Source organism: Sinohyriopsis cumingii, chromosome 2 (genome assembly GCF_028554795.1).
Source record: "Sinohyriopsis cumingii isolate HCF-2022 chromosome 2, ASM2855479v2, whole genome shotgun sequence".
Classification (NCBI taxonomy): domain Eukaryota; kingdom Metazoa; phylum Mollusca; class Bivalvia; order Unionida; family Unionidae; genus Sinohyriopsis; species Sinohyriopsis cumingii.
Window position 1 is genome coordinate 160010125 of NC_142962.1, and position 15856 is coordinate 160025980.

The 15856-nt window shown below is 33.0% G+C and overlaps 1 protein-coding gene across 8 annotated transcripts in view; it reads left to right on the forward strand.

The window, feature by feature from the left end:
- The window catches only part of LOC149806207 (uncharacterized), a 145140-nt gene that overhangs the window by 76314 nt on the left and 52970 nt on the right, over positions 1–15856 (forward strand). Inside the window, exon 1 of one of the 8 annotated variants that reach the window (XM_089951145.1) lies at positions 10507–10701. The exons of 6 other annotated variants lie outside the window; for them this stretch is intronic. In XM_089951145.1, the coding sequence (XP_089807271.1) occupies positions 10629–10701 (73 nt within the window). In that variant the 5' untranslated portion in view covers positions 10507–10628. Of the gene's footprint in view, positions 1–10506; positions 10702–14164; positions 14629–15856 lie in introns of those variants that run through there. One more of the 8 variants, XM_089951143.1, reaches the window with a different exon arrangement.

The window sequence follows — 15856 nt, forward strand, 5'->3', positions numbered from 1 at the left end:
ATACAGAATTGTAACATCCTTGCGTTTTGTGTTTATTTTATGGTGCTTTATATTTACATTTGTTTGGAATTTTCAGTCAGTCAGTCAGTCATACATACATACATACATACATACATACATACATACGTACATATTGCCTTCTACATGACAACATCATGAACCATACTAGATAGATTATATGATAGCTAGATAAATTGTATCCTTTGTTCTATTGCACCTGCCGTCATGAGCAAGAATTAGTAGTTACGCGGTAGGGTTTTGTGTTTGGGGTGTGTGTTTTCTTTGTTGTTTTTTTTCGGTGGGGGGGTGGGTAGTTTTTTTTTTTACTTCTGTTCGTGTATGTACAAAGTTTGACCAGAAATGTTTTGATTTCAAAGAAGTTTATATGCTGGGAGCATAAATGTAGTCGATATGGTAAATAATTCTTGTCCATGATTTATTGTTATTGTACTCAAATTATCGGAACTTACATGTAGGTTTCAATATAAAAATGTTAATTCCCCATAAGACATTGAAATGGATTTAAAAATGAACTTGCTTCGTAATTGTCTTGATTCTTCCCCACGAAGGACGAACTGCACTTGCTACCATGAAGTCTTTCAAAAGGATGTTTCCCTTGCCTGAAGCCTCAATCAGCTCCTAATTGCTAAAACAAATGCTCCCTGGTATTAACTCGGCAGGACATGGAGTGAAAAGGATTAAATTCTATTGGTATTAATTGTTTCTACGACTGCTTCCCGGCTTGTTTGCGTGTTGGAATGGGTACTGATAGGTCGATAATGACTCTAGCTGAATCTAGTACGGCACTATCTCTTTTAGGAGGAGGAAATCCAATAAATTAATCGGAAACAAACTTCATTTTCCAAATAATTGCTGCGGATTGTTATTCAAAAACCATAAAGACGAACTCGGTGTAAATTTCAGCTACTCAAGAAAAAGTCATCTACGGAGAAATTAAGTTAGGGCTTAAACGCAAAATCGTCAAATGGAGGCAGATATTGCCACTACAATTTATGAATGTTAGAAAACTTAATATAGTTGATTAGTGCATATAAATTCATCGCATAAAATCAAAGTGTATTCGATGTTTATTGCTAGAGGGTGCAGTCGTCTGATTTTGTAAAGAGAAGATCTAACACTTTTATTTAACACGATATTTTATTTTAAAGAGAACAAGAACTTTGAAATTAATTAAACAGCAAAGCAAATATTTCCATACCAGTTAATCATCATCCTTCTTTATTATTATTATTATTGTTGTTGTTGTTGTTGTTATTGTTGTTGTTGTTATTGTTGTTGTTGTTGTTGTTGTTATTGTTGTTGTTGTACTTGTTGTCATCTTAACCATCATCATATTTACCGTAACTAAAATTAGCTTCATTGTTAAATAGGTAATGTGCTTTTTTTGCAACATTGGCTTATTATGGTAAATTGTTATTAAAACATAAAACAATGGATACTAACTGAGATATTCTTTAAACTTGAACTCGCTCACCTCCTCCCACCCTCCTCTCCCTTTCTCCATGATGCATGCATGGATGCATACATACATACATACATACATACATACATACATACATACATACATACATACATACATACATACATACATATGTCAGTGTGATTCCATTGACGAAAGATGACAATGGTAAGATAAAATCGACTCGTGCATTTTGTTTGGCATATTAGTAAATAATCCGCTGATTGTCATAACAGTTGCCAGAAACTTAAGATGAATTAAATCATCTGTTCCGCCTGCCTTAAGAATCGGGTAGGTCTATTGCAAATCTGTCAACCCAGTGCACTCGAGAAAACTCTGGCACAATTCAGCTACAGATATGTGAAAACTGAGTGTCCCTCCTCACTGTCAATTTGTAACTTAATCCAGTTCATTGAAAAACTCCGTTCTCATCGAGTGCCTTAGATCTTACTCAAGTGGAGCGAGCGTTTCGGTGCAGTTTATGTTGTTTTTTTTCTGCTCAATAAATGCTGGAAATTCACCGTATCCCAATATTTTGACTAGCTTATTGTGTATGGTGTGTAGAAGACAAGCATAGTCAGTTTGTTAGAAATATCCAAGAATCCAAAACAACGTACGCTTAATTATTATGAAGTCTGAGCAAAGCGAAGGCTAAGTTGTGCTCGCTGACTTTTGCACCAGAAACTGTTTATTGATATACCAGAAACCGATAGCATTCTTAAAGCGGTTTTGTTCATGATATGTTGAAGTCTTTCTGAAACGGTTTTCGGCCTGGCACTTGGAATATGCTGCTGCGTAAGCATTGGTGTATCATTAAAAAATATATGAATCAGAAAAATACAGAAACAATAAATAAATATTTTGTGTCAGTAGATACATTTGTGTGTTATGATGTATTTATTATACATAGTTTTCCCCCAAATAGCATAGGGCTAAAAGTCAAGGTAAATTTGGTAACTGGTGGCGATATTATACATTTAGATCCAATATGTTCCGATGTCCACTGTGTTTTCCTCTTTTGAAATTTGTTTAGAATCTGGAGCAATACATGAATATGTTAGATAATATTTTTCTTATCTCATGTTTGCTTTTTTATAATAACGTTTCATTTGTTTCCTCACATTACTAGGTTAATAACAATTGTCTGTCTAGAATTCTAGCGGAAAGAAAACTTATTTTAAAAAATTGAATGAAATTATATATATATATATATATATATATATATATATATATATATATATATATATATATATATATATATATATATATATATAATAACGAAATAAATTTGAGGTAGGACTACACCGTTCACGTTTCCTCTAAAACAATTTCCGATGCCTCAGTGTGAGATTTAGAGACAAGTCTTTATTATGATAATAAGTTATTGGAAAGGAGGAGTCGTTTAACTCTCCACGCCCATTGAAAAGAGCAGTAAATGTTCTGTGCTTCGTTAAAAAGTTAGCAAATCGAGGGGCGGTCGTTATTTACAGTTTGTGCTATCCAGGTGCATCCAGGTATGCTAGAAATTGTTAATCCGTGGGAACTTGGCGTGATGTTAACATGCGCGATAGCTGATAAATTAAGCAATTAACATTTCTGCATCATTAAGTGGCCGATGACTACTACACACTTATCACTCTGCGTGTATTTCAATCAAAGTAATACTTTATCATATAGTTAAACGTAGTTACTGCTAGAAACTGTCTTTGTCTACATTTTCCCGTCAAGTGATGTGGCATTATTCTTACTAATAAAGCCAAATTGTATTTATTTCCAAGCGATTCTATTGTTATTCATAGCCACGGATACACGCAGTACATACAAGTGGACAGACATGATTAAGAATAAACACGAAAGAATTACAGGAATTAGTTGCCTACTCCCTACAAATGTTGCTTGTGACGTTTTCGTTGCATCTCCCATCGCTTGATTCTATTACGCATATTTCAAATCTTTTATATATCTGATCAGGAAAAAAAGAGAGAAGAAAAAGACAAATAAAATTACATCAGATCAGAACGTTTTCAGTGAACATTATGGGAAGTAATCTGAATCCCGATGTAAACTTGTATCAAAAAGGCTTTTTGAAGTATATAGCTGGAAAAAGCTCAGTAAAGTCAGCATTCTAACATTGACGGTTTCTAATGTGGTTCTTGCAAGCTGTCTTAAAGTACAAAACACACGTAATCTCAGATAAATGTTAAGTCCACATTTGATGTCCAAACTGTTTAATATGCATGAAGAAAATTGTTTTATCACACAAGAAGCGTGTAACTTAAGTGGCACAGAAACAATTTTAATGCATGTTTGCATGCTAATATACGTAAACATGCACTCTCCATTTAGTTGAGTTTGTTAATCGTGTGATACGAAGTCGTTGTAATCAAACGTTTGCATCAGAATATGGTTTTTAGTTGCAGAAAGATGGTATATATCGGTTGAATCGATTTAAAAATATAGGAACTATCGAAACATAGACCGAGAATGGCGGAAGTTGTCTAAGATAGCAGCCAGATACAAAACATAAGACAACGGACTGATTATTTCCCGATTTGAACATAAAGGTTAGACGGGTTCTCGGATAGCGTTATGTCGTGATCAGGAGCATTTAAACTAAACCTAAAATGTCAGTCGGTGCTCTGCTTCGTTGTGTGGCCTCAACGACTGCTAATATACATAGCAAGATGGCGATCATCATATGTTTAAATAGAATCCATTCTACAGATAAATAATTTTAAAAACATATGATGCGGTCATTTAGTATTAAGTTTGCTGTCAAATTTCTGTGGGTTTTCTTGAACACGGTTAAGTAAAATGTTTTAATAAAATTTAATAGTGATTAGAAATGCTTTGTCATTATTGTCTTGATATTTCTTCTTAAATTGTTGACCTATATTGTCGTCTTTTATGTTTGTCCAGTATTTGCTGACTGCTGATAGGTATCACCTTCATAAGTATTGTCTATTTTTATATTTCTTGGAGTTGTTGCTTTTAAACACACCAGAAATTAAAGGAGTGAATAAATAACTAAGTGAACTAAAATGTTCAACATTTTGTGTTCGCACTATAAACGTAAATGACATCGAGAATATAGACAGTGGTAGAGCCCCCCACACACATACACACACACAAACACACACACACACACACACACACACACACACTCTGATACAAACACACACACACAAACACACTCATACACTTTTTATTTCATAATTATTCACATATTTTAATCAAGTACACAAACACTATTTGCTTATTTATGTATCTGGTAGCCGATAGGTATGTTCATATTTTTTAATTCTTAATTCACAATACAATATACAAAGAAATTACCGGTATTGTTAAATCTTCCTTTGATCATAATATTCAGATTATTTTATTCTTCATTATTTTACTTTTTATAGCCGTAAAAGACATTTTATTTTATGTTAATTGCGTTAATGATGATTGGTTATCTACTTAGTCTTTAAAGAAAAAAATTGACAAACAGCAACTTTAGTCCTCTGTTAAATATATCATTGTTTTTAGTCCTATACTTTCATGTTTCTTGACATAAAAATTATGTAGCAATGGTAATAAATAAAATTATCTGAGAACAATTAATAAGTTTTGACAATGAATTTTAAGATGCAGCATTGGAATAAAAATGTTCCTCCTATTATTATTATTATTATTATTATTATTATTATTATTATTATTGTTGTTGTTGTTGTTGTTATTATTATTATTATTAAATGATAATAATAATTATTATTATTATTGATATTATTTTTATTATTATTTAATAATAATAATAATAATAATAATAATATTGCGTCAGAAAACATTTTCAACCTTTTGCAATATGTATCTTACAAATATTGAATGATAAATAAAATAAAAATTACAAAATTAATTAATAAATAATTTAAAGAAATATCAAAGAAATTCTTCCCATGTTGTTAAACTTCATTATAACAAAATGTGAACGCACCTTATCTTCGTTGAAAACTTTCAGTGTAAATCTTTTAAACCAGAATAAAATAAATTTAAAAAGCGTGTTGTTCACCCGATTTCCTTTGCCACACTATAGCGCTGCTTTGCAAATTGTTCTTCTATTTTAAGTTTATATACGCCTTGGAGGTAAAATAAAGATGCTATTCATGTTTGTTTTAATATTATTCGAAACGTTTTCTGTTTTGCATTATCAGCAAAAAATATAGTTATATAATATTTTCTCCATACTTTCAAAATGTGACTTCACATTGTCTAAGATTTGATTCTGAGACAGCTATGCAAGTTTTCTTATTTCATATCATCTACATACTTTTCTTCGAAATTCTCTCCAATTTATATGACTATCTTTATAATCAAAGTGTGGGATTTCAAATTCCTATAATTTAATTCTTTCTATATTTTCTGTTAAATTTATTTATTTATTTATTTATTTATTTATTTATTTATTTATTTATTAGATAGATAGATAGACAGACAGACAGACAGATAGATAGATGGATAGATAAATAGATAGATAGATAAATTTCCTCGTGAGCTTTGTACCACCATAGTGTGTCCCTGAGCAAGGTAATTTACTCCAATTGCCTCGGTTCTAAATAACCTACTTGGGTTGCTGTGCCGTGAAGAGCCAAAACTTGATTCGTTAAAATGCTATTATTATCATATATGATGTGTGTTACTTAAGACTTTATTATTATGATACAGTATGTGTCTTAACGACTTGAAAAGTATATTGAATATTAAACATGTGCAAGAGCTTGCAGAATTTTGACCAGTACAAGTAGTGTGGGTCGATTTTTTTTTTAAATATGTAAAATAATTTCTGCTTATACCGCTGTATGAATATCTCTAAAAAAGAGAAATCGTAAATTTTAAAAATTTCGTATTGATTTTAAACTTATTAATTTCAGACAGATTTTACACTGGTGTTGTAAATTCCGAAGTTAGACATTACACACACGGTATTTGCATTCGTCTCCATTTCACAGTCAAACTTGTTTAATAAATTAAGTCCCTGCAGTCGACATCAGTACCTTATTTACTCCATTAACTATTCTTTCTTTTATTTACAAACGACGCTCCTAAATGCGTCCGATATTGCGAGAAAATGATTTGCTTGGACAACTCCTATCTTTTATGAAGGGCACCGGTGCACCCTTGTTCACTTTCTGCTCCAAAAAGAAACAGAATATGGGTGGCAGGGATTAAAAACGTGTCTTCTTTAACGGCACAATATGAATTATCATATAGATAGGTTGGCGTAGTATGGAGTGAAATCTTCCATTTTGCCCCCAGCATTTGCGCGGTAGGGCACCAAGAAGCGGCAACGCCGTTTAATAGCCCAACGTGTTTTGACTTTTTCTTCGTTCTAATACCAGCTTAAAACTTTTGTATTTCTAATCCTACGCACTCATTCTGGTTAGTTTACGAGTAAATAAACTAAAAAATAAGTAAATTATCATTCTTTTCATGTCTTAGGGTGCCTTTTTCCACGATCTTAAAATAACAGCTCTTTTTTTGTAATTTCGTTTTGAGATGGAAACGGAGATCGGAAAGTATAAGGAATATTATTTCAGTCTAGAGCTATATGGTATCTACAATCGTATATGTAGAGAAATTAATAACGGCATCGTATGGCAATGAAGTTTGTATTCTAAATCATAATATAAACAGTTGAAATCATCTATCACAAGTTTTGTGATAAGCATATAAATTAAAAGGAATGAAAGACTATGTCAACTCATTTCACAAAACCCATCCCTCTTCATGGATTTATATTTGTCTTTCAGCGCTTAAAACCACGTATGCTCTTCAGAAAATGGAGCATTACTCCGTCTTTACCCCATGCATAAGGGTTTTCTTTTCAACAAAAAACAAAAGATAACGAAATACAGTTTCACATTCATTCTCATCAGCTTAGCCCTTACCTTCGAACTTTTGTAGAAAAAAATAATCCACGCTACTGGTATAACCATAATCCATCGTTTACATATTGGTAGTAAAATGTAACACATACAAATAACATCCAAGTAACTGAATATGACATTTGTTAAATGTCCTAATCGCGTAATCACCTCGTGAAATCCATTGTATTTCCTGCAGTTTCGTCCAGCAGAAATTCAGCAATTTCGACATATGCAAAGAGGTGTTTGGTGTATGGAATAAAGTTAACCTGATCTTGATGGGCTAGATTGGATGTTTCCATGTAAAATGTCTCGGTAGCTAGATGTGTAAAGAGTTTTAATACATTATAAACACCTCCATCGGAGCAGAAGACTGATTCTAAAGTGTTGATTCTGCATAGCGTTCCGTGCCGGTAAATTTACGCGGTATCCACTTTTCAGCTGTACCGGAAGAGAGGGCATGGGTTTTAAATTAATATGTTCTCAGTCTGATAAACATACATGGCTAGTAAGGCAGCCGTTTAGCCCCCGGCATTGTTTTACTATATGTATGTATACTTGTTTTAATAAAATTCTGAAGATTCAACTTCGAAGCCGTGAAATTCTTTTGCACACAATTAGGTTCAAGTACTGAGATACAGGGCCTATAAAACGAAGCACACACGCCGAGAAGCACTTTAGTACACACCGAAGGAAAAACAAATCCTACAAAATAAATTCATATTATTCTTGTCGGCATTTAAAGGAAATTAAAATACGCATACATAAAAATATAATATTGTTTCTTGATATAGTAGATCAAATATTGCTTTATTTATCTACCACATACAATATGTTTTTGTTTATAAACAATATTTTTTTGTTTATATACCATACCCCATAAAATATTGATTTTAAAAGTTGTATGTCGTAATCAAAAATGTTCTTCTCATCTTTTTATTTGCTTTCTAAATTTTAATTTTCTCAAAAAATATCAACACGTGGCCACAATGATTACATCTTCTAAATAAAATTATTTTGGGATAATTATTCTCTCTCTCTCTCTCTCTCTCTCTCTCTCTCTCTCTCTCTCTCTCTCAAGAAAGAGAGAGAGGTTAAACTTCGGATTGATTTTTATTTAGTGTCGCTTGACTTATATTTTTAAACCTGGATGGTCGATCTATTAAGTTATCATGACAACGAAAATGTTTGTCCAATATGTCATTATAAAATGAAGACATTCATTCAGTAATATGTTTGGCAGCCATTATTGTGTCCTAAGTGCTTTGCATGACCAGTTCTATTACTATGCCTATCATATTATACCGAGGAATGTTGTTTACATGCAAAGTCAAAACGGCAATTATGAATGGCAAAAAGACTATCCGCTATTCCAATTTCACCTGAATACAACAAATATTTTCTTCATTAGCAACACGTGTATTGATTTCTTTTCATTTATTATTGATTTCTTGCGTTATAGTAGTCATTGGATATTATCATCCGTCATATAATGAACTACATATTTTGCTCATTAGATCCGTTTAAATATGTGACTTTTAAAACTGCTTTGAACTCTAGGACCTTCCTGTACATAATGGAGATTGTGATCACCAATTTTCACGTCGATAAACGAGGCATAGCATTCTACAAACAGGGGACAGTAATTACAGTGAATTATACCCTCCCGCTCTGAAACTATATCAGTGCTTTGCATGCGGCGGTTACGGTGAGAATGGGGACTTTACACCCTCCATTTAATCGCCAACAGGTCGTCTTGTTCATTTTTTTTTTTTTTTGTGAGGTTAGAATTATTGGCGAACTGGTGCAGAGCGTATATCGCAGCAAGTAGTATTTACTGAAATGCTAAGGTCCTCAGCAGACGTTAAATTTTTTACACCGTGTGCAAACAAACAAAAAACCACAGCCTATACGGATCATTAGGTCAGTATCTAATAAAATAAAGAACTTAAGTAAAGCTGTTAGTATTGATAATTTTAGTACAGCATGCAAACCCTAGTGTTAAATCCAATAAAAATTCTATTTTCATTCTTTTTACTTCAAAAAATGATGTTTTTAAAATTATATTTTTTATTCTAAAAATCCATAAGGTCACATGCTATTTCTACGAATATTATATGCCAAATGTCCTTTAGAGTATTTTCCCCTTCCTTTTCTTATATGAAGACTTTATAAAAGAAAATTGGAATGTATTTTATCTTAAACTGCAGTAAAAGAATGACATTCGTGATTAACGGAATAAAATAAAAATACAATTTTAAAAAGACGGAAGACGAGAAAAAAGCATGGCCAGAAGTACCGGTATTGCTGTCAACAAAGCTTTGTGTTGATGCTTCAAATGTTTGAATAGTATATGAAAAAGGGGTTTGAGCGTCGACAGTTCTACCTAACTAGACACTTCTCTGTCAAATACAACAGAGAAATGGATTTAAAATTTAATGTTTCGGCAGGCATTTTACAGAGAATTGACCAAGCGATAGATCGACAGAATCGTAAACCTGCGAAACGTTGTCGTATGACCTTTTCTATGATGTGCCCTGGCATGTTTATGTAACGGTGTGTGCTTTTTCGTGCGCGTTCGTGTGCGTGAGAAAAAGATATAGATAATTAAATCATCGAAAGATAGCATTTTACAAAGCAAGTCAACCGACAACGTAAACAATCAGCAAGCTAGAGCCGTCATGGTTCCTGCTTAAAAGGTGACAGATTGAGGAGACGAGAAAGTGGGCCGGACTGTGACGGTGGCGGAGGTTGTGCCTGACTAACGACAACTCCGGAACAAGAGGGCTGGGCCTCAATGATCGATCGTTCATGGATGCTCAATCACCTTGGCACATCACGTGCCTATCGGCGTTTTGAATTTATGATACTCACTCTTACACTTAATATCAGTTATGATTTATAGTAAAAATTCCGCTCTTTGTATATGTCGAGTCAAAGGAGGTTCTAGATCGTTGTGAAGTCTTTTGATGTGAGAATTACTCGCCGTCATGTGTTGGATGGGTCTCTATTCACTTTGAACCGTGACTTGGTTAACAAGGCGAGCAGATTTCTGCCTAGTCTGCCGTGTCTGTTGGCTGGATTTCAATGCATGAGAGGCACATCGTGTCATTGTCTTTAAGATATCTTCAGCTTCTTATAAATTTCTCTGATTCAGAACGCTGGACATAGGCTTAACTTCGGAACAAATTGCTACTTGGATTTCGTTAATCAGCTGTCAGTGTTGAGCATTTGGAACATCGGATATGGATCTGAGTACAGCCTATCGCTACCATAATCCCAATTTAAATATGATGGATTTTTACCACTCTTGCAAGAGTAAGTACAGTGTTAGCTTGATCACGTTTACCTGTGCACTGTTTGCTTCGGTTCACTTCAAAGGAATACACCTGTAGGCCCCACCTCTTCATTTTACACTCCAGATGGGTGTTAAATTGTACAACCAATGCCTGATTGATCAAGTTACACCCATGCACACTCTGCTGCGCAAGTGCAAATATGAAATCCAAGCAGCGTGCACTGTTTGTTGCCAAGATTGAATTGAATTTCTTTATAAAAACTTAAGGCTATCTCAGGTGACAATGTTATTAATATAAATTAGTGTGAAACTCTTTAACAAGTTTTCACTGTCAGAAAAAATGGTTTCATGAAACGTTTTGATAAATTGTGGTTTCTTACAGTTTGCGTGTATAAAGATAAACGAAAACATACTCGAGAATACTATTTTTAAATACGTATTAAATAGAACATTATGAACTTTTCCTGTATATGGCAATACGTTTGCTTTGAAAAGTATATAAACAATGGTTATATATTTGTCACCTATTCAAAATGTTAAAAGAACGAGTCGCTGGTTACATAGACAAACCCACACAAACATGAACAAATTCAGAAAATATTCTAATTCTTTTCATTTTCCGTATGCATTTGACTTCGCTTCATAGCTATTGTATTGCCAAATAACAGCTATCACATATATACGTATGACTAGGATTTTAGAATTCATTAATTAAGCGACGTTTATTTTAAATGTAATTATCCCAAATCCACTTGTAATGCGCAGTGAATCTGAAAACACGACAAACGTAGATTTGTTTAGATAATTAAATTACTATTGAAATGTATGTACGTTATTTAAATCAATTATATAGGATGAATTGGATCAATGTTCGGTTTTCATTAGGTTTGTTAATTATTTGTTTTACTGTTCAGCTACAAATATATGTATAAAAATAGAAGCAATTTACTTTTTTTTTCACTATATGTAAAATGTTTAAAACGGACTTTAACTTTTCTAGATTGAAAATATGAAGTATTATACATGTCAGTGTTAGTTCCTTTCTTTATACGTGCATATGTTTCTATTAGGGCGAAAAAGACAAGAGGTATGTTATGAAGACCCAGTTGACAAGACGGTTTTCAAATTTTAATTGTCAATTTCAGCAATTGTTTCATCAAATTGAAATCTGATTCTCATTTCAAGCACGGTTTAATGGATTTTTAAAAAAAATTGGGTATATGGTGTTAATCGTAGTTTGTCATTGCTGTAACAATGTTATGTCGAAGAATGGTGTGCTTGTTGTTTTATTTTCATAGAAAAACTTCATGAATGTTTTTTATAACAACCTTTAGATAACTGTAAATTGAAGGTAAAATTGTTCAAGGATATTCTACAATACAGTCGGAGACAGAAGAAGGGCACTTAATTAATCAGTTCTAGAGAGCTATAAATGCTGCCAATGAACAACAACAATAATAATAATAATAATAATAATAATAATAATAATTCTGGATAACACATGTGTTAAAGAACATATATTTATGTTTTCCTATGATATTATTGGACCATACATGGATTTACTATCATACAAGTAAAACGAGTTTGTTTTTTGAGGAGTTAAAATGTTCACCTTGTAAATTTAATTCAAGACCCGATTTTATTAACAAGTAGATGAAAGGTATCATACATATATATTCATTCCCATCTAACCATCTAACTCATAGGTCAGAAGCTTGCAAGTCCAATATTACCCATTTCGTTGTGATTTTGTTATATTACAGCTAATAGTAAAATTAAACATTTTCTGATTGAACGTGTTTAATTGTGTGATATGAAGCCATTTGCTTGTCTAGTAATGTGTCATTGACGTCTCCGTCACCTCGGAAACATATGTTCCTGTCTCATTCCACTCAACTAGGGATGCATCTTCGTTTAAATATATCACAAAATTGTCACTATGGGACCTTTGCTTGCAAAAGACTCCTTTGTAACTGTCCTGCGAAAAAAGGGGTACCTCGTTGTGGTTAATGACGCGGTTGACTATGTTCATCCTTCAGAGATACCATGGCGGACAGAAAGTTGGTTATAAGCTTGTGAGAAGATTAATTTCTAAACTCCGCGACGAGCGATAGCCGCAGACTTGCCCTTTTATTTCGCCTGCTATGTCAAAATTTATATTATTCTCCATAAAAACGTGGCAGGTAGCTTGCTAATTTGTTATCTTTCTGTGAAGACTGAGTCTGTGAAAATCATCCAGTTGCCTCAGGGCCGATTGATATCGAAGTGTTTTATATTATCCAGAGTCGATGCGTGGTTTTTTTTTTTTCTTCTTCTTTATTTAGACTATTCCCGACTAAAATGCAACTATTTTCATGGGTTTTTTTTGTGGTTTTTTTTCTTTTTCTTTATTTAGACTATCACGGTCGACTTTAAATGCAACTATTTAAAAACAATTATTTAGACTTTAAATGCAAGTGTTTCATGTGTTCTTTTTTATATAATACAAGTACAAGCAATTTTTGCCACTGATAAGAATGGACTCGCGACTGAAAACATCTAAATCCAGTAAAGCCCCTATTTTCTTATGTCACTGAGAGAGTAACTTATCTACTTTAATCTTATATTTTTGTATGTTTTGTTTTGTTTTACAGCCCATGATATTTATTAAGGATAGAAACACGACGATGGAATGATGTTGCTTTGTGGTAGGAATAATATCATAGTTCGGTGTTGATTAAGGGTAGGAATAATATCATAGTTCGGTGTCGATTAAGGGTAGGAATAATATCATAGTTTGGTGTCGATTTAGGGCCGGAAAATTATCATACTTTCGCTTTAACGCTTTAAAATACTGACGATGTAAAGCTGTCTATTAAAAATTATTTAATTCGACATTGCAATGTGCAGTATTTACTTTATGAAATGACAATACAAAATAAATATTGTGTGTGTTTATATATATATATATATATATATATATATATATATATATATATATATATATATATATATATATATATATATATATAGTGTGTGTGTGTGTGTGTGTGTGTGTGTGTGTGTGTGTGTGCGCGCACTCAGGTTATTATAATACCAAGTTAAGTCAGACTTTTTCACACATGAAATCCTAACCGTGGCTTTAGCTTGAAACATTTACAAGAAAGACTTTCTTGTCTTCGTGCAATTCCATTGCTTTGCCGACTCAAAATCGGATACGTGTGTACGTTTAGATGTTAAGTTCATCATTACAATGACATAGGTGGATATGGAGATCTCGACACAGTTAATTGATTCATAAATGACACCCCCCTGCCCCGTGTTGTCAGACATTAAAGGCTCTATTAGTTTCCTTGTATACGCAAATTCCTAAATCGCTTCGGTGACCTTTGCCTCTTGAGGCAGAAAATGAAGCTTTCACTTGCAAAGTCACATCGCATAACGAAGGCTGAAGGTATTCTAGCACAGTTTGGACAGTGCAGAAATTTGTTCTAGCAGAAAGAAGTCATCTATGAGTATGCGTGAATACATGCCAGAACAAAATCCAATGTCTTCATTGTCTTTGGTTTTAGCCAGTTGAATTAGCCCAACTTAGGTTTTGATTGTCTCTACAAAGTGGTAGCGGGTTCAGGAGGGCCCCCCAATCAGAGCCAGTACGTATGCGCTGCTCACTCAACCTGGACCTAAAATCAGTCCCAGTGCCGGCTCAAGGAACAATAGTAGTCCTAGCAAAGAAAGATCTTCAGGCATAGGTCTGCCACACACGTACTATACACCAGAAGCAGTGGTCTTCAAAGATAGTGGCGAACACATGCATACATACACTCAGGGACAGGACACTCGCTTCCCCCCAATGCAAATGCAAATGCAAATGCAAAATGCATGGGGGTCGTATGCGCCACCCACGCTCACCCCCTATCACCTGGGACCTAGGAGCTATGATATGTTTCAGGGTACATTCATGGACGGTACGTTTTCATTTCCTTCGGATATTTATACATGAGGTCAGATGTATTTTTCGTTTTTTTCTTGGGGTTTTGCCGATTTTTGCTTAATTTCTGTGAATTGTGGAAAATCATATAAAGTGTTGAGATTCTTGGATTGTAAGGACTAAATTTTCATTCCAAGGATTTTTAATTTTAAGTTGAATGTGTTTATTATTATTATTATTATTATTATTATTATTATTATTATTATTATTATTACACATAATGTCATTTTCGAGGTCACAATATACAAGTACATCAATTAAAAAAAGTATTCATAATTAAACTCTTTCTTCACGAAAAAAATCTAATTTCTGTAAACATATACATTGTTTTTACTGTGAATAACTTTCCATATTCTATTCATAATCAGTAATGTTTTGAATCTGGTGATTTAATTTAGTATGCATGTTATGCTAATTTGTTCCTGCAACCATTCCTGCTTTTTGTAGCGACTATTACGTGTGCGTAGATACATCATTATGATAAATATGAAAGATAAAGTTAAGGGCGCGGCCTTAAGCTAATGTATAACGATCAACCATGGATCAAAGAAACTATGATATTTGCACTTATATGTAGCTGACAATATATGATAAATATTTCCGTTTTTCGCTGTTATGTGGAATTAATATTCTTTGTTAATTTTCCATGTAAATTACTGTGAGGTTGTGGGTTTTCAGTCATACCGTGTGACTTAATTTGAAAGTAGAGTCTATTTTACAAGAACGTAATGTGAGAAAAGCTGCGATTAAACAATAGTCGTGGTTCGATATAATTGAAAATTCAGCTAAAAGTGTAATCTGAAAAAAATCAATTTCGTTAGCCCGAAAGTTTATTTTATTATTATATTTCAAGTATCATCACACACACACACTGCAAAGAGTAGTATATAATGCTTTTAAATGTTCTGAAACAACGATTATCAGTAATTTGATGTGTCATTTGTAGCCATGGAAACAGTTTCAGCAGGTTAAGATTTTTTTAAAAATTATAAATGATAGAAATTTAAAATACACAACTCAAAATGTCCTGAAAACTTGTTGTACATTGTTTATATTATTCCCACTTAATTATAAACACAATTCTGGATAATATTTACCCTGTCCAATAAGTAATTATGTAAATACACATATTATTGCGAACATTCATGCATTATTATTATCATTATTATTATTATTATTATTATTATTATTATTATTGCATTTTT